General features: G+C 44.5%; 1 protein-coding gene across 18 annotated transcripts in view; it reads right to left on the bottom strand.

The window, feature by feature from the left end:
* GBF1 (golgi brefeldin A resistant guanine nucleotide exchange factor 1) overlaps nt 1-19,473 on the bottom strand; it is a 122,183-nt gene that overhangs the window by 19,043 nt on the left and 83,667 nt on the right. For 9 of the 18 annotated variants that reach the window (XM_049696808.1, XM_049696811.1, XM_049696813.1 and 6 more), the window contains 7 exons: nt 12,454-12,585; nt 6,844-6,962; nt 6,208-6,316; nt 5,635-5,695; nt 4,113-4,167; nt 3,288-3,386; nt 205-352 (listed from right to left, as the gene is read on the bottom strand). In XM_049696808.1, coding sequence (XP_049552765.1) covers nt 205-352; nt 3,288-3,386; nt 4,113-4,167; nt 5,635-5,695; nt 6,208-6,316; nt 6,844-6,962; nt 12,454-12,585 — 723 coding nt within the window. The remainder of the gene's footprint in view (nt 1-204; nt 353-3,287; nt 3,387-4,112; nt 4,168-5,634; nt 5,696-6,207; nt 6,317-6,843; nt 6,963-12,453; nt 12,586-19,473) is intronic. The other 9 variants (XM_033425850.2, XM_033425853.2, XM_033425852.2 and 6 more) reach the window with 2 other exon arrangements.

Here is a 19,473-nt window from a genome sequence, read left to right as displayed (position 1 = left end):
GTCCCACTGGAAGGAGAACAACCTTAAGTCACTGTGAATTGCTAAATGGTCACAGTTTGATCTGACCTGGAGTTTTCCCTTTTTACTCTCAGTAGAAAGACCACAGCCCCTCAATCAGTTGGTCTTCAATGTCAAAATTCCTGAGAGAGGAAGGAACTTTTCTTCTATCTATTCTAATCAGAAGAAGCAACTCAGGGTACTCACCAGTGAGGTTAGAGGATAAGCTGGTTCCACTGGGGGTGGGCAGCTCTGAACCTGGTGTGACTTTGGTCATATGGCGGGGGGGTCGGGGAGATCTCTTCTGTTTCTTCCACTTAGATGAATCACTCATGCCTCCTGCTCTCATTTTCAGCTGGAAATATCACACCTCATTAGCACTGGTATTCAAATTAAGATTGTATCCCTAGAAATCTCCCTTCTTTTAGTCCTACTGGTCCCTAGAAAATAGTCTATACCCCACATCTGTGCCACAGTAAGAATCTAGACCATCAGAGCACATTCCTACTCCTCTAACTTGCCTTCTACTCTTGCCACTTTAAAGGTCAGCCTGAGAGCCTCCAAGTGGAAGGTGACATTCTGGTTTTAGGCTGGTCATTGATAAGGCCAGCCCTCATACATCACTCTGCTTCCCTGAATAATGGGTGGCAATCCTCAGTCCTGAAAGCGTAAGGGCAGGGGGTCCTTTGCCCAAAGCTGCAGATCTTCAGGCCCTGGATCCCTGGGCCTTCCTCCTCAACTACCTGCATAGTAGCCTCCTACTCCTAGTTCTTATCCAACCGTGAGAGTCTACTCCTTCCCAGCCAAACTCTTAGCTTTCCTATTACTTCATGAACTGGGCCTAGATCCTAACCATATCCCTTACTGTGGAAAGTCTACATCAAATTGGTCAAAGAAAGGTTCATTCCTTGGAATTAAGGAAGGAGTGGCATCCCAGTTGATTTGTGGAGTTAAGGATGAAAGATTATGTCATGCTGCTGCTCTGCTCTCTGCTGCTCCCAACTTTGGTATATAAATGAGACCTCCTGTCCTTCTCACTGCTTTCAGATGGTAAGGCTACTGATTTCTTGGACTCTTGCTCTATTCCATTTCCCTTCCTCTTGCTGCATTTCTCTCTCTCCTATAGCTTCCTTTTAGTCACAAAGGAAAATCTTTACTCCTATAGCTTCCTTTTAGTCACAAAGGAAAATCTTTATCACCTACTGACTACCTTAGGGTATAGGTTTTCATGCATTTTTCTCCACCCTAAGTTCACAGCTACTTTGTTTAAGCCCATTTCATTTTCTTAATCCTGATGCCTTCTCAATTACAGTTTGCATCCAGTCCTTCTACAGTTATATCAAACTAGTCCTAGATTGATAGACCATTCCTGGAATGGGCAACAGCAATTCTCTTCTAGGAACCATTAGAATGACTCTAAAAGAGAGTAGAAACAATTTTTCTCCCTGCCTCTTTCTAAAAGCTGAAAATACCCATATTATCCTTGGCCTATTCAATTCCTTCTGCTATTTGAAGGATAAGCCCCTCTTCCTCCCCCAAGTCCTCCAGAATCTGGACAACCTTTGATCCTTTGCTTAGAAACCACATAATTCTTCCTTCCATACTCATATCTCCACCCATAAAGGAGACAGGCCCAACAGCTGAGCCCCACCTCCAGCTCTTAGTAACATAGCAACAGCCTCACATTGGATTTACACTTTTTGTCCCTGCATCTCCAAAATGCCAGCAGTCATATGCCTAGAATAGAGCTTCAAGTGCTCTGAGCACTGTGGTTAAGCAGGAACCAGGATGCTCCCTCCAGAAACCACTGAAGCCCAAAAGAAAGTTCTGGGGGTAAGAGTCAGTTAAACATGCAGATAGGCCAGAAGTCCAAGAGATCAATGTGGGAAAAGAGGAACCTCCTGGTTTAAACTGGAAACTGTCACTGAGCTCCAAATGGCACTCACATCTGGATTGACTTGTGTGAAATATCTTTTCTCTCCAGGTGGCTCCCCAATATCAGGAATTCCAGGTAGTCCTACTTCCATGGAGAAGCCCAGTCATTGAGATTCCGTCCCACACTAGGATCAGTCCTTCCTATTTCCTTCTCTATCCTCTGCAGAGGTAGCTCTAACCTGATCATTTCAATGAATACTCTCTGCCTCCTGGATGGAATAGGAGTTGAGAGGCTGCCAGTTCTTACAAGTGTCTCAGTCCTTTAAAAGTATAGCTGTGCTCCCTGTTCTAAGATCCTAAGGTGGGCGGGGGAGGGGCGAGCAGTTCATGAAACTCTACATCACCTTATCCGTATAACTTTTTATTTCCAAAGGACAATATAAGCTTTATAAAGAAAGGGCAGGTCCTAGGTTAATAATCATGGCAAAATGGTGGGTAGCCACTGAAGAGAGCTGCAACTTGAGACTAGGCAAGCACACAAATGAAACTTGAGACAAGGCATGCAAAGAAAACACAGGCCTATGGACTGTCTAGTGCACACACACACACGCAAAACACACACAGTTCTTTTTATCTTCAATGACCTGGATGTCCACAGCCACACCTCTAGCATGCACACTGTTATGAGAGCTTAGATAGCCCATACCTCCTTCTCTCCCTCTTCTTCCTAAAGCAAGGATATGCGGATTAGGGTAATCTTTAGCTTGCACCTCCGTTGTAAGTTCCCTTACTTCTAAAGGACAGAGGTCACCTTTGCAGATCCCAAAGTATTGCCAGTGTCCTGGGCTAACCTGGGACCTGGCTCCTTTTCATCCATCTAGAGTCCTAAACCTTAGAATGACACCTTTAATGGTAACCCAGAAAAAAATGACCCCAACTAGACAGACTACCCTTTCCCTCAAAACCAAGTTCAGGCATCCAGCTAGAATCAAGGACTGTGCTTAAGCTTTCTAATGCCAGCTCTGAGACAGGGAGAGGGCAGAAAAGGGAAGGGTCTTGTTTGACAGTTCCTCATAGTTCCCCTAGAAATGGTAGATATTAAGCCCCCCCACAAGACGTCAGCAGGACCCAGGCTCTCTTTCTAGGCCTACTACATAACGTATTATCAGTTCAAGGCTTCCTTCTGCCTTCAGGCGGCCAGATGCCCCACGAAAATTCCCAACACTGCAAAGTTACAAACACATGCAGCTCTTCCAAAGCCATGCTGTGTTACTAGGGAGGGGTAAATTGTGCTCTACACAGTGGATATGGGACCCAGATGTTACATATAAAAAATACACATTTAAATAAATAAATGAAAAGGGGGTAAGGAGAGGGAGAGGGAGAGGGAGAGGAAGAGGGAGAGGGAGAGAGACCTTGAGGTTCTTAAAGAGTAGTACCCTCTCTAACTGGTTCAGGGCTTTGGTCTGCTCCCCACTACTTAGCTCCAGTTTGTTGAGGAGACATGGAGAAATCTGTGAAAGACAGGCAAACGAACGATTTAAGCAGAGTGAAATAAACTCAAACACACACCAACAGGGCACAGGGCAGGAATGGGGATGGATGGCAGGGGAAAGGGGAAGGTTATGTGCATGCACCAAACAGCCAAGGGTCATCTCCAAGGGCAGAACCTCTTAGGGCTGCAAGCAGAATCCTCATCAGAGGCCTGTGAAGTCCAGGGCTTCACTTCAAGATAGAAAGAGGCCGTTCTTCTGAACACCATTCTTCTCCTAGCAGTTTGAGAACCTTCTGATCTGGAGTCAGACTTGATTTATCTTGTCAACAGAGGCTAGCCCAAGCATGAGCCCAGTCTAATCCAGTATTAGGATGGGATTTGAGGTATAGCCTCTCTAGGCTTCCTACCTGCTGGTAAGACTGGGCCCTGAGGGGATGGCAGGATTTTCACCTTTATCAACATACATTTTCAGCCCAGCCTGATGGGCCTTACCCAGTTTCCATGAAGGACTGGCTCACTAGCTTACATGGTGGGTCAACAAATATAGGCTGGAAAGGAAAGGTTGGGGAAGGAGAGGTACCTGGGAAAGAATAAATTTCTTGGTAAAGGAGCAATAGCTATTTCTAGATTCCAAGCAAACCTGTCTAGGCGAAAGTATGTTTTTGCTAAGCAAGGGTATCCAGGAAAATCTCTATAGTACAGAATTTGGGAGATCGAGGTTTGGATGAGGGATAGCAGGTCATACCTTCTTCATGTTGGTCCCCATATAGTTCTTGGGTTCTTCTTTAAACTGAGGTAACCTGTAAGACAGAAAATCCCATGGACTGTAATTAAGGATAATAACAAATCTTCCCCTCCATGCCAGCCACAGCCCAAAGATGCTCTGGGCCAGAGCATGCTATCTCTTAGGAAAAGCTAGGAAAAGAAGCAGGCTAATTTCACCCTTTTTGGAGCTTCACTGAAGAGCCACAGAAATTGAGGGACCTGTGACACAGATACTTTCTAAAAAAGAAGGTAGTCATGAGGGAAAGGTGACTAAGTACCCTTGGAGTGTGGAGGCTCTTTTCATCTTTAAACTGACTCCTTTCTGCTTGTATTCACTAAGCAAGTATTGCTGAAAGCCATGATATGGGGAAAGGGCAGTCTATCAAAACCCCAGGAGACTGGGCATAGGGTGAGAAGTAAAAGGCAGGTGGAAGTTTTGAAATTAGTAAATTTGAACCTGAGAAGTAAGAAACAATTTGCAGCAGGGTCCAGAGGCAGATCTAGTCTGTAGATAATAAGGATTATTACCCATGTCCCCTGCACTGGCAGTAGAGAGTGTTAATCACTGGACCGCCAGGGAAGTCCCTAATAGACTTTTTTTTTTTTTTTTTTTCAGTACGCGGGCCTCTCACTGCTGTGGCCTCTCCCGTTGCGGAGCACAGGCTCCAGACGCGCAGGCTCAGCGGCCATGGTTCACGGGCCCGGCCGCTCCGCGGCATGTGGGATCTTCCTGGACCGAGGCATGAACCCGCGTCCCCTGCATTGGCAGGGGGACTCTCAACCACTGCGCCACCAGGGAAGCCCTCCTAATAGACTATTTTTAAAAGCAATCTTAGGTTCACAGTATACTGATTTCTCATATAAACCCTTGCCCAAACACATGCATAACCTCTTCCATTATCAATATCCCCTAGGGGAAGCTGTAAAGTCCTCGCCTCAGCGCTTCTCAAAGTTAGTCTACTCAAAGGAAGTGCAGAAAACAGGGTGTTAGGCATAGTATGAAAAGGTCTCCTAGGCCCTAATTTGAGGTTCTTGACGAGGTAACAACTGTTTTGGTTTGTGGGGATGAGGGACTTTCACTGCTAAAATTGGGACAGTCGGGCAAACCAGGATTGTTGGTCACTCTAGACTTGGTCCTTCCTTACAGAAATCGGGCTGAGCTCTGGGAGCTCAGCAACCTGTTCCAGGCTCCCTTGAGTTTGGCTTCCTCTCTGGGTTCCCTTTCCCAGCTGCTACCTGCACAGAAACAGACACAAGTATGGGAAGCAGAAGTTCTGTCAGCCTAGATCAAATAACCCTCTGCTTCCCCCTGAGGCCAAGCCAGCTCCCTCCTCTTTCTCCCTTGCTTGGTAACCCTGGTCCTGGAGAACCACGCCCATCCATAATCTCAGTGGCCTCTGATGTGGCTGTGGGGTTGGCCAGGTCCCTGAAGTGGCTGTGTGGAAGCAAGCAGGCTCAAGAGGCCTGGGCAGCCGGGCTGAAGCAAACAGCAGCAGGTTTACCTTGTGAAGAGCAGCTGCACCATGTCTACGAGAGTGTGCTCTGCGGATTTTCTCAATAACTCTGCACAGGCAAAAACAAATAACACAGGTGTCATTACTTGCCGTGCTATTATCAGGAGGCTTCTCAGAGCAGACTCCCCTCCAAACCTTGTTTACTAAGGATTATACCAAACTTATTAAAACCAGCTCCAGCTCAGCCTGGCAGCCAGAACATCACTGGCCCACTAGATGGCACTACTGAGTCAGGATAAAAGGGGGAGCAATGATGTGTTCTCAGGGGTTGCAGGCTGGTGTCAATCCCAGAAACCTCAAGGGAGGGAGATTTGGTTCTGGGCTGAGTCATTCTGGGATCCAGCCCAATTCCTGCCCTGGCACAAAAAGCTAAGGTCTCTATTCTAGCTGCACAACAAATTGTCAAGTACAGAGACTCCTAGATCCCTATGGCTCCACAAGGTAGGTGATGGAGAAGTCATGAGTTTTCCATCTCTCTGGGACTGAGAGACAGCATCCTGTATTCATACTCACAGATACTGGCCCCAGGAATGGTGAGGGGCCCAGTATTCAAGCACCTACCACTGAGCCTCATTTCAAAGCAGATCCGGAAGCAAGACTGCATAATCTCACACACAGATTCATTGGTTAGATGGGCACCTACTGGGGTCAGCAACAGAGTCCGCAGTACCTACCAGGAAAAAAAAGGAGAGACCATGATAAACATGGCAGGCTGGGTGAAGAAGGGTGTACATGAGGGGAGAGAAGCTGCCTCCTGTTTCTCTAAGTCTCCTACGGAAGCACTCAGGGGTGAGAAAGAGGTTAGCAAGAGCGGACCTTGCTTCAGTTTGGTGGGGCGTCTCCCAGGAGCTTGTCTTAGGAACTGTGTCTTTACTCTGCATGATCCCAACATAGTTCAGCACTCATTCCAGCCCTAGCCCACAAGCCCAACGGATGGATGGCACAGATACAGTCTGCCAGAGGTACAAGCCTATTAAGGGTTCTGATATTTGATATCAATTCATTTAAGGCTTTTAATTATTTTCCTTAGAAAAAGCTTTTACTTCGGGTACCGGAGCTGCTTGTTTGGAAACAAAGTAGCTCTCTAAGCCCCAGTGGAGTCAAAACATAGCTTCAAGCTGCCATCAGGCTCCGGTAGGTAGAGCCAGAGGCACCAGCTCCTGGCCATTAGCCTAATTGCTCTTCCCCTCCATTTACCTGAAGGATTTTCATCAGGACAACCTCATCGCTGGCAGGATCTGTGCCCACAAAACGGGCATGGGTGACAGCATCTGCCATGTTCTCCATGCCCTCTGCCGTGCCCTCATGGGTGGGATCTGCTCCAACAAAAAAGAAAAGATGTGTAGAGGAGAGACAGAAAAGTCAAGACATCCTGTCTAGAGACTGTTTCGAGAGACTTTTGGTTTTCTCCTCTCCCAATTCCCTAACCCATGGCTTCCTGAGCTACCTGAGAATTTTTGCCCATAACTGGCTTTAATAAGCATCTCAGCACAAACTCCACTGTGTAAAAGTGGTTCTCAAACTTAAACATATATCAGAATCACTTGGAGGGCCTGTTAAAAATAGAAATTGCTGGGACTTCCCCGGTGGCACAGTGGTTAAGAGTCCACCTGCCAATGCAGGGGACACAGGTTCAATCTCTGGTCCGGGAAGATCCCACATGCCGTGGAGCAACTAAGCCCGTGTGCCACAACTACTGAGCCTGCGCTCTAGAGCCCGTGAGCCACAACTACTGAGCCCACGTACCACAACTACTGAAGCCCACGCACCTAGGGCCCATGCTCCTCAACAAGAGAAGCCACTGCGATGAGAAGCACGTGCACCTCAATGAGAAACATGCGCACTGCAATGAAGAGTGGCCCCCGCTCACTGCAACTAGAAAAAGCCTGCATGCAGCAATGAAGACCCAACGCAGCCAAGAGTGAATAAGTAAAATAAATAATAAATTTGTAGAAAGAAAAAATAAAAAGGAAATTGCTGGTCCCACTCCCAGAATTTCTGATTTAGTAGGTCTAGCGTGGGGCCTGAGAATTTGCATTTCTAACAAGATTCCAGGTAAAGTTAATGCTGCTGGTCAGGGGACCACACTTTGGAAATCACTGGGGTAAAGCTACTCATTTCATAGAGGAAGGGCCTGGAAATCTGAGGTTTTGGCCCAGAGCAAGGGCCAAGTAGGGCCAGAGCTTTGAATGCCAAGGTTGCAACCTTTCTCTTTTCAGATGTTCTCTTTCAACACATCTCCCTCTGATTGCTTTTGGAATGTTGTGTTCAGGTGCAACTGAGGTAGGGGAGTAGGGGGAAGAAATGGACAGTCACTGCTGCCAATACTCATATATGGGTGCCCACTACAGCAAATCAGAGAACTCTTCCTGCTTTGGTTTCATTCTTATTTAAAACAGTATGTCAAGGACAAGAATCCTGTAACTAGCTTAACTAAAGATTAAGGAGAGATAAGGGACAAACTAAACAGGACTGGAGGCTGGCTAACTGGGGAATAGGTGGGAGGGAGACTTTCATCTGTAAGAGGGGAGAAGCTAGCCCTGACAATCAGCACCATGCTGCAAGCTAACACAAATGCTGCCAAGGAGGAAACTCTGCTCCCATTCATGACTTTAAATATCCACAAGGAGGACTTCCCTGGTGGCGCAGTGTTTAAGACTCCGCCTGCCAATGCAGGGGACACAGGTTTGATCCCTGGTCCGGGAAGATCCCACATGCCGTGGAGCAACTAAGCCCGTGTGCCACAACTACTGAGCCTGCGCTCTAGAGCCCGTGAGCCACAACTACTGAGCCTACATGCCACAACTACTGAAGCCCATGCACCTGGAGCCCATGTTCTGCAACAAGAGAAGCCACCACAATAAGAAGCCCATGCACCGCAACAGAGTAGCCTCTGCTCGCCGCAACTAGGGAAAGCCTGCGTGCAGCAACGAAGACCCGATGTAGCCTAAAATAAAATAAATAAATTTATAATAAATAAATATCTACAAGGAGTAGCCAAAGTGACCTCCATCAAGGCTTACAAGGGTCCTGCTGAACTGCCTGGATTGTTCTTGAAAGGGGAGCAAAAGTAGGGAAAAAAGATAGGGACGTGACAAAGCTTTGTGAGTGACAGAGAAAAATGCTCCAGAGGTGGCATGGTGTAAGCTAGGAGAAGCTCCTAGTTTTAAGTGTGGGAATTAGGAGAAATTCTTACCATTTTCTCTTTCTTGGTACCTGAAATTAATGGAGTTCCTGAGTTTGAAGCTCAGCAGATGGCTGAGAAACCAGAACATTTCTCTTGCCACAATGAGCCAGAAAACTTTTATCAATTGTGAGTGGTTTTCATTTGTTTTCTTTCTTCTCTTCCATCCTGGTTAGTCTCTGACACCTAGTCAGACTCTCTTTGACTGCATGCCACTACTCAGTATCACGAGCGGCTACTTTAGAGGTCATGCAGAAGGAAGCCAATTTCATGATGATCTACAGTATAGGAGGTGACCCAGCTCCTTCTATCACACCAACTCTCCATGTTTCTCCCAATCAACACGGAAAGTCCTATACTCTCAAGGCTGTTGCCTGAGTCCTCTCTCACAGCCCTGCTGGACAGGGTCCTTTATTCAGGCCTCCAGGGTCCACAGAAGGACCTTTCCTTGTTCGGGAAATCCAGGACCTTCTCAGTGCTGTGTACTGTTTCAGAGTTCCTAGTGAATGGCAGCCTTGCTCCCAACTCCTGGGGGTCTATTTCTTCCCCTCTTTCAGTAGTCTCCCTAGGTAAAGTGGTTTAAACGCTACTGATCTTTTTGTAGCTCTTATCCTCTGAGCTTGAATGAAGTAGCAAAGTTAATTTTCTAAAAAGGTAGGTACAAGTGACAGGTCCTTAGAACCACAGGCAGGGCCTCATAAGCCAGGCAATCAGAGGCACAAATCCTGATCTGGCAGCTGTGTGGGGCCAAACAAAAGGCTGGTCTTTGGAGTAGGATCTAAAATAACCCTAGACGCCTTGGGTCACAGGGCTGAGATGTGGAGGGCAGTTTCTTCCAGAAGGGCAGCCTAAACAGAAGATGGCTCACTTAACAGACCTTGTCTTCCCCAGGACCCCTTCTTTAGAATCTCCTCCTTTCCTGGCCACCCTGGAGAAGACTGCAGGGAAATCTGCCAATCTCATCTCCTTTACCTTCTGGCTTCCATACACTCCTTCCCGTTCCTATTCTCATGCCCAATGCAATCACCACCTCCAGCACTCTCTTTTCCCACCACAGGAAACTCCAGTGACCAGCTGGCCTGAGGTCTCCAATGACCAGCTTGTCTGCCAACCCCAGAAGGGGGAGAGAGTAACACTGACGAAAGAGCAGAGGGAAACGGCACCGAGGGCAGCTGCTGGAGGCCGTGAAGAGAGATGACCTGCAGGTGGTGCTCAGGGCAAGGCTGTAAGTAGCTGGGCCTGATTTTTGCTTAGGAGAAGTATGAAGCTAGGACTAGGGTGCCTGGAGAAGCTCATGCACCTAGAGAACCTAGCTGGCACCCAGGATACCTGCTCCCAATCCTGAATGCTTCAACTAAGCAAATCCAACTTTCTAGAAAAGATAAAGGGTTTTCTTGCCTTCAACTGAAGGTCATTTTCTTTCTTGCTAGCTACAGCCTGAGCTTCCTCTTTTCCTATCTCCTTACTTAGAAACAAGGACAGCTGCCTGTGTTCTATGTTCCTCACCCTTGCACATGGGCAGACAATAGGGGAAAAAAATTCGGTATTCTAAGTGACAAAACCAACTATAAAGGAATCCAAAAAAGACACCATAAACAAATTCAGAGATAAACAACAGACTAGATAAAATATCTGGACTAGATTGGAAGAAAATATTTGTAATACTGTGATAGACAATAGGTTAATAAACACTATACAAAGAACTCCTACAAACTGATAAAAAAACAAAAACAACTCAATAAAATAATAGGCAAAGGAGAATAAATTCAAATGTTCAGCCTCAAGGAAATAAAAGCAACAAAATACCAGTTTTCACCCATCAAATTAGCACAAATAAAGAATATCGATAATAATCAGTGCTGGTGACAGAGTGGGGAAATGGAAACTCTCAAACCTTACTGTTGGACGTGCAAATGATTTTAATCTTTTGGGAAAGCAAACTGGTAGTACATATAAAAATGTAATTTGCACATGGCCTTTAAACCAGAAATTTCAAGTTCAGGAATCTGTCATACAAAAGGAAAATGAATAATAAAGACATATGAACAAGGTTGCTTATTTCAGCATTATTAATAATGGCTTGGGGTTTCCCTAGTAGCACAGTGGTTAAGAATCCTCCTGTCAATGCAAGAGACACGGGTTTGAGCCCTGGTCCGGGAAGATCCCACATGCCACGGAGCAACTAAGCCCGCACGCCACAACTACTGAGCCTGCGCTCTACAGCCTTCGAGCCACAGCTACTGAAGCCCGCGCGCCTAGTACCTGTGCTCCGCAACAAGAGAAGCCACCGCAATGTGAAGCCCGCGCACCGCAATGAGGAACCCGCGCACCGAAACGAAGAGTAGCCGCCGCCCGCTGCAACTAGAGAAAGCCCACACACAGCAAAGACCCAACGCAGCCAAAAATAAATAAATAAATTTATTTATTTAAAAAATAATAATGGCTTAAAATAAGAAACAACCTAAATATTAAATATTACTCAATAAGAGAATGATTGAGTGAACTGTATTATATCTATACTATGGAAATCATACAGCTACCAAAAAGAAAAAAAAAAGTCTTACCAGGGACTGAGGGGCAGGGGAAATGGTGTATTATTGCTTAATGATTAGAATTTCTTTTTTGGCGTGATGAACAAGTTTGAGAAATAGATGGTGGTAATAGTTGCACAACACTGTGAATGTAATTAATGTCACTGAATTATATACTTTAAAATTATTAAAATGGCAAATTTTATACTATGTATATTTTATCACAGTAAAAAAAGAACATACAAACTTCCAGTTATAAGATTAATAAGTTCTGGGGATGTAGTGTACAGCATAATGACTGCAGTTAACAATACTGTATTGTATGTCTGAAAGTTGCTAAGAGAGATCTTAAAAGTTCTCATCACACACACAGAAAAGTTTGTTTCTATGTGAGGCAATGGATTTAACTAAACTTATTATGTTTATCATCTTGCGACATATGCATCTATCAAATCTTTTACACTGTAAACCTTAAAATGATACAATGTTATATACCTCAAAAAAACTGGAGGGAAAAGAATAAATCAGATGGATAATTATATCATGTACACCTAAGTTAATACTATTAAATGAGAAAATATGTAGCACATAATCCTATTTTTATTTCTTTTTTAAAAGAGGTGAAACTTTATATATATTTATACACATGTAGAAAAAGGTATAGGAAGATTCAAACCTGCCTGTTAATATTATTTACCTAAAGAAGGAGGAGAAACATTGAGAGAGACCATTAACTTTTCTTTTAGACACCTCTTTATTGTTTATCTTCTTAAAATGAGCATGCATTATATTTGAAAAATAACTTAAAAAATAAACCAAAATAAATCAAACCTTCAAGGGCACTATACCCTTAACTGCCTCCAGAGCACAAAGAAATCAGAGTCCCAAGGAAACCTCTCATTCCCCACTCTGCACAACCTGAGTCAATTAGTGTGATGAGTAACCAATAAACAATCCTATTTCTCTTCTACAAGGAAACGGATGGCTGGGAAAAACCTTCCAGTATCACCAGCTCATTGCCTAAAGCCTGACCACTCCAGGAGAGGCAAGAAATGAAGAGCTGTGGTCATCCAACAAAGTCTGAGCTCTTACCTATGAGCGCATAGGACAGGAACTTGTTGACAGAGGTGAGTGCTAGTCCAGTGATAGGGCCAGTGGTATCTTCAGAGCGAATTACTTCCAGAAATGGACGAAGGAACACATTGGGCTCAATTTCTGAGAGTTCTGCAAGAAAAGAAATGAGAATAGAGAGCCATCTTACAAAAAGCTAAACCCTAGAAAAAGGCCCTTCTTAACTGTGCCATGAGGCTAGAGTTCTTAGTTGCTGGGACAATCTTCCTCCCTCTGGATTATCCTGAATCAAACCCCAAACACTATGTCATTTTATCTGCAAAATTTTTAGTTTGTACCTCTAAAAGATGAAAAAGCTTAAAAAAACACAGTATCATTACTATGCTTAAAAATTAACAACAAAATGGTTAAGATGGTAAATTTTATGCTTTTAATATACTTATGTATGTATACATATTTTTAAACCACAATTTAAAAATTAACAGTAATTCTTTAATATCATCAAATATTGCTGGGTCAATTATCCATGTCCATTTCACCACCCTCCCTAGGGGTGCACAGGGAAACATCTTGAGTACAGCCAACGTGGCCAAAGAGATCCCAGGATGAGCTGCTTGCTGTCTTAGGTCTTTTGTTGTTATAGTTAAGGTCACTTTTCTTAGAGATAAAGAATGCAACACATTCCAGGAAGTTGAGGGGGAAACTTGAGGTTTATAGTCCCTTGCTGAAAAATAAGCTCAAAAAGAACAAAAGGCTGTGTTGGAGGCAGTTTATAATCTTGCAAAGCTCCTAACCACTCTCTAGCCTCCTTTCTGTCTACAGTAAGCAGAGGGCTAACTGCCTTGAGATGAAGAGGCAATTCATAATCTTTATTTTACAGATGAGAAAAATAAGGCTCAGATAAGACACATGATTGGCCCCAAATCACACAGCTAACAAGAAGCAGAGCTGGGATTTGAACCCAGTCTATACATATGGTTCTAAAACTTGTAAAACCATTATATCTATTCTACTTAATTATCAGCACATACTCCTAAATTTAGAAGGTTTCATTCCAGGTCTAAGAAGCTACTTTATACTGGACTTGCTCTGTACCCTACTATGCCCAGGGTTTAAGTTTTGTTTTTCTGCTGTGCTTTCATATCTCAGACACTAGCTCCCTAAAAGGCTTCCTAAATAGGCCAGAAAGACTCAGGGACTGGATATGGGCTGCCCCACCTTTAGAGACAAAAGGAAGCTGGGTTTCCTAAGCACCTTCATTTTCATGCAAATGTAGGGAGCTTCCCACTCAATTCTTACCACCCTCCTCTTTGGGTAAACATTCCCTGGCCCCGCTGTTCCTCAGATTAATGCTTTAATTAATTGGCAGATTGAGTAGCATTTTCCAAGCTTGTCTGTACAGTGATCACATCAGCTGTATAAAACCTGCTTCTCATCCCCCACTACCCCCACCTAGAGATGTACAATCTGCAGAAAAAACCTAGAGAAAAACCTTTGTGTGTGTTCAAGATGGTAAAGGGTTGATATGTAAGGAATAGATATATTTGGGAAAGCTGAAATAAAATACCTTTAAAAAGCACATCGAAAAAACTAAAGTCATCTAGTCTTGCTGCTTTAGGAACACAACTGTATTACATACGATTTGGTCTGTCATTTAAAAAACAGTCATGTTTGGTATATTTGAGATATGAAAGTGTTAGATGGAAGACAAATCTTTGCGAGGTGGGATAGGGAACAGATTTTCTGAGCATTCACCCAGTTGCTTTACCTATACTTGTTTCATAGTCAAAGACTAGGTCAATTTTACACCCACCATTTGACACTTCCAGGGCCAAGTGCATTCTGCCTCTTTTTGAGTCCTATAAATTTTAACACACATATAGGGTGTGGGCTCTCAAAGCCAAATGACTTAATGTACCAAAGCAGTAGTTTCTCTGCTGTGTTCAGTGGGCTTGAAATTGATGGAAGTTTGATCTGTCTCTGCAGGGCTGCTTCAACTGAAGATTTTTCTTTTTTTTTTTAAAAATAAATTTATTTATTTTTGGCTGCGTTGGGTCTTCGTTGTTGCACGTGGGTTTTCTCTAGTTGCAGTGAGCCGGGGATACTCTTTGTTGTGGTGCGTGGGCTTATTGCAGTGGCTTCTCTTGTTGCGGAGCACTGGCTCTAGGCGCGCAGGGTTCAGTACTTGTGGCACTGGAGCGCAGGCTCAGTAGTTGTGGCACACGGGCTTAGTTACTCCACAGCATGTGGCATCTCCCCGGACCAGGGTTCGAACCCGTGTCCCCTGCATTGGCAGGCGGATTCTTAACCACTGTGCCACCAGGGAAGCCCCTAACCTTATGCTTAAGAGGAAAGAGTTCAACATGGCATTGAGAGACTTGGAGGGAGCAGGAGTGATACTATACAGAGGCTTGGACAAAGTCCCACAGAAAACTCTCTGGATGCTCTGGATGTGACCCTCGCGTAATATACAATCCAGTCAATGGACAAGGAATCATTAGTCTCACTCCTACTAATAACCAGGCATATGATACCCAAGCTCATCTGTCAAATTAGATAGTTGGAATCTGACTGTTAAAATACATTCATTCCAGCACTTCCATTCTGTGAGTCAATGCTTTATGGAAACTTAGTGATGGAAAACTAGAAGGGCTGGACTTTTTTTTTTTCAATTCATTTATTTTATTTATTTATTTTTGGCTGCGTTTGGTCTTTGTTGCTGCAGGTGGGCTTTTCTCTAGTTGCAGCAAGCAGGAGCTACTCTTCGTTGCAGTGTGCGGGGGCTACTCTTCGTTGCGGTGCACGGGCTTCTCATTGCGGTGGCTTCTCTTGTTGCGGAGCATGGGCTCTAGGCACGCGGGCTTCAGTAGTTGTGGCACATGGGCTCAGTAGTTGTAGCTCGCGGGCTCTAGAGCACAGGCTCAGTAGTTGTGGCACACGAGCTTAGCTGTTCCGTGGCATGTGGGATCTTCCCGGACCAGGGCTTGAACCTGTGTCCCCTGCATTGGCAGGCAGATTCTTAACTGCTGCGCAACCAGGGAAGCCCAAGGGCTGGACTTTTTAATGAGCCCACCAGGAACCTTCACTTTCACCCTCACTCCCCTACCCCTCTAAAAAAAGAGGATGATGGTATATAAAATTAACTTTCCCAAGAGAATTTGGTCTAGGCAGAACTGGAGTTTTGCCCTCTAGGTTCAACTGCAGATTCAACTCTACTTCTTCCTACGAATCCAGAAAAGAAAAATTTCTGGTGTTCTACCTCCTGGCTTAGCCTGCCTGGAACAGAGATTCAACTGTCTAGATCTTCTTTGGAAGAGTAAGAAGAGTTGCCTGAGTCCTTCAGGGAAAAGATGCCATGATGCTGCTCATAGTGAGCAGGCTGAGTAATTTCACAACCAAGGAGACATCTGACACCCCTGCCAAGCAGCCAAAATTCCCGCCCTGGAAGGCTGTCAACCTCAAGGCACAAACAGTTCAGTAAACAGAGAGTGCAGATCAGGTAGAGGGGTGCTCTGAAGGTGACTGATTCATGTTCTAAGATGGGAAGTGAAAAAAAGGAATGGGTACAAGAAGGAGAGGAAATCCAACTCCCACCGGAGAAAGAACACTTGGGATCCTTCTAGGACTAGGCCACCTGCTGCTAAAATCAAGTCCAGGTCCAACTTCTGGCTAGTCAGTGCCCAATAAGAATAATCACAACAAGACTTATTAAACTATTTCTGGAGAAGCTGTAGGTCACTTCAACACAAAGCAAAGTGAAGCTCTTCAGAGGTTTCTTGGTGTTGTTCTGCTCATACTCTGCTCAACATCAGTGAACAGGGCTCTCAACTCCCTATAGTGTGACATTAAGACAGGTAAGTCTCCAAGTGACTTTTGGCCTAAAGTCAGGTTGAGAATCTGCAGATGTCCCCCAAGTCTCCTATCTTCTCAGATGATGAGGTGACCTGTCCAAAAGGAGATGAATACTGACACTGTTTTCTTTTTTCACATCAGGGCTGCCACCTTCTCTGACAATCTATGTCAAAGGCCTCAACATGTGGCATCATGCGCTGCCCTTAGACAAAAGGGAACAATCTCTTCTCAGCATACAGGGGAGCAGTCACCATCCTCCCAGGAGGCTTGTGTTCTCCAGCCTGCAGCAGCCTTTTCTCATTTGGCCAACATTGGGCTGGCACATTCCTGAGCCAAAATGCACACATAAGCTGCTTTCCCTGGTAGCAAGCTCTTTACTCCTGAGTGACTCTTATCAGGGGCGGTTGGGCATTCTCAATTGGATTACGCTGACAAGGAAAAAGTCCTGTGGTATATTATTTCAACACCATTTGGCTTCAGAAATGCTTGTCCCGACCCTTTTGCCCTCAGAGGCTACTTCTCCCTTCTTGCTTTCTAGAGGGTCACCAGCCTGCTCCCATCCTAGCTCTTCATCCTGCAAATATTGGCTCATGTTCCTGGAGACAGAATATCATCATTCACAAGGTAAATCATGTATAACAGACTAATAAATCAGAGCATGTTAAAAATATAAGTCTAGTTCATTTACCCCACTTGACATTACTGTATCCAGAGACACAGTACAGAATTATTTGAGCATAAAAAGCTCTTTGGTTTTGGGCTTTTATGTCTATGCCTCCACATTCCATTTTAGGAGAAAGTGTTTGGTCCTCATATTCCCCCTAGTTCCCCAACCATGGATTGAACCGGCATCCCCTGCAGTGGAAGCTCAGAGCCTTAACCACTGGACCGCCAGGGAAGTCCAGGTCCTCATAGTCATACTTCTCTGACTATGCTGTATCTAGGAATACTTCTTGTAAAAGTCAAAGTAAGATTGAGAATGAGCTGCAAATGGAATTTTTGAAATACTGTTCCATAGGAAAGAGCTGTGCTCTTCTTGGTCACTACAGGACATCAGGAGTAGTGGTCCAAAGGATGAGACAAACTAAACTTTGGTGTAGCCAGAAGCCTCTGGAATATCTGCCACACCTTTATTTCCAGCCTTGAATGGTCAGGTGGGGATTTAGGCTTGATTTCATGAACTGGCTTGAGAGATGGCTGCCAAAGGGCAGCTCTCAGAAAATTATCTAGTCCAGGCTTAAGGGTTAAACCCAGACAAGCCTTTGCAACCCTGCCTTATACAACAGGAGAAATGAAAAAAAGAAATGCACTATGCCCAGTCTTGGTCTGTCACTAATTATGCGACCTTGGGCAAACACTTCCCTTCTTTGGGCCATAGTTTCCTTATCCACAGGGTTTTCCTGGGGAAGAAGATGGTGGTGGTAGTACACAGTTTAATGAAATTCTTTAAGGCTCCCTTTAGATCTCCAAAATTTATTTTAAACGCAAAGTACAGTTTGGGAGTAAATAAGCATGAATGCAGACAGTCTGTTACAAAGGTAGCCTGGGGGAAAAGCAAGCCCAGTTTGTTTGTCTAAGCTCCTGACAGCGGAACCTCTTTTTTCAGCTATCACCCAATAGTTTCCCAGATCTGTTTCCTATTCTCAAACAAATCCTTAGTTTCTCAAAGTGCCTTTAGACTGCAGTGGGGATGAGGAGGGGGATTATCTTTGATATTATGACCCTTTAAGAAACAAAGTATGGTGATAACTTAATCACTACCACACCCAGGTACAAGGTGAGTTCATGGGTCCACCTAGGGCCTGCAGTAGAAGATAATGATACAAACAACCTTACACCAAGAAAGGCAAATTATTTTCTAACACTTGGTCCTTTAAATACCCTTTGAGAAGTATTCATTTTTCAGGCTTATTTCTCCCTCAAAGGCCAACCCAACCTGTTTTTATGAATAAAAAAACCAAACCTTAACTCTTACTCTAATTAAACATAAGCAAATCCTGAACTTACACATCTTGGGGTTTTACTGAAAGTCTGAAAATCCCAAGGATTAGAAATCATAATTTTATATCTTCCCCGAGCTGTCTTAGATAAGTAATTTGTAGAAGGTCATGTTCATGAGGTCCCAACCTAAGCCAGAGATGACATAAAAACTCCTCTCCTCCTCCGTAGACATCTGGCCCCCAAATGTTCAAGATGACCAGAAAGAAAAGGGTTTTTGGCATTTACATATGTTCTCTGGCTCAAACACCTTTTCAGGACCTGGGCTACCTCTGTCCCTATAGCAGGTCTGTCTCTCCTGAGAGACGATAGAAAGAAGATGTATTTTTTTCAGACTGAAATCTCTGATATCATATACAGCCCATAGCAGGCTGCTTTCAGGCTGCTCCTGAAATCCTCACTTTTTTGTGTGTGTGTGGTACGCGGGCCTCTCACTGTTGTGGCCTCCCCCGTTGCGGAGCACAGGCTCCGGATGCGCAGGCTCAGCGGCCATGGCTCACGGGCCTAGCCGCTCCGCGGCATGTGGGATCTTCCTGGACCAGGGCACGAACCTGTGTCCCCTGCATTGGCAGGCGGACTCAACCACTGCGCCACCAGGGAAGCCCTGAAATCCTCACTTTTATAATCTCCTCCTTGTTGAGTAGGACCACCCTAGTCTGCCTGGTATCAGATTTAGCCTACACTTTCAGAAGATAAGACAGGGACTTAAAGGCAGCATACACGTGGGAAAATAGTTTGTTTACTGCATGACTTTCTCCAATATGATACATAATCCTGATTGGAAGAGAAATGAGCTTCCCACCTTGGGCATTTCTGCTAAACAGCCAGTTTAGCTTGCTGCTAGGAGCTGCTATCTACCACCCTACAAGAAGAATCCCATTCCATTGCTCAGGACAACAACCTTAATTGGCCTCTGACATCAGCAACAGCTACATACTAAACTAATTATCATATGTAGGTTATTTACTTTATCTTCCCAGTAACCCTGAGAAATAGTATTACTGTTCCCATTTTATAGATAAGAACACCAAGGCTCTATGAGGTTAAGTGACTTGCCCAAGGTCATGCAGTAAGTGGAAGAGGTAGAATTTAAATCTGGGTCTGTTCTGGATTATGTTCTTAAATATTATACTATGCTATTGCTATGGGTTTACTATTAGCTATATTAACTGCATGACATGGATGGCAAAT

Source organism: Orcinus orca, chromosome 14 (genome assembly GCF_937001465.1).
Source record: "Orcinus orca chromosome 14, mOrcOrc1.1, whole genome shotgun sequence".
NCBI classification, from domain to species: Eukaryota; Metazoa; Chordata; class Mammalia; order Artiodactyla; family Delphinidae; genus Orcinus; species Orcinus orca.
This window is presented reverse-complemented; position numbering and strand designations above follow the sequence as displayed.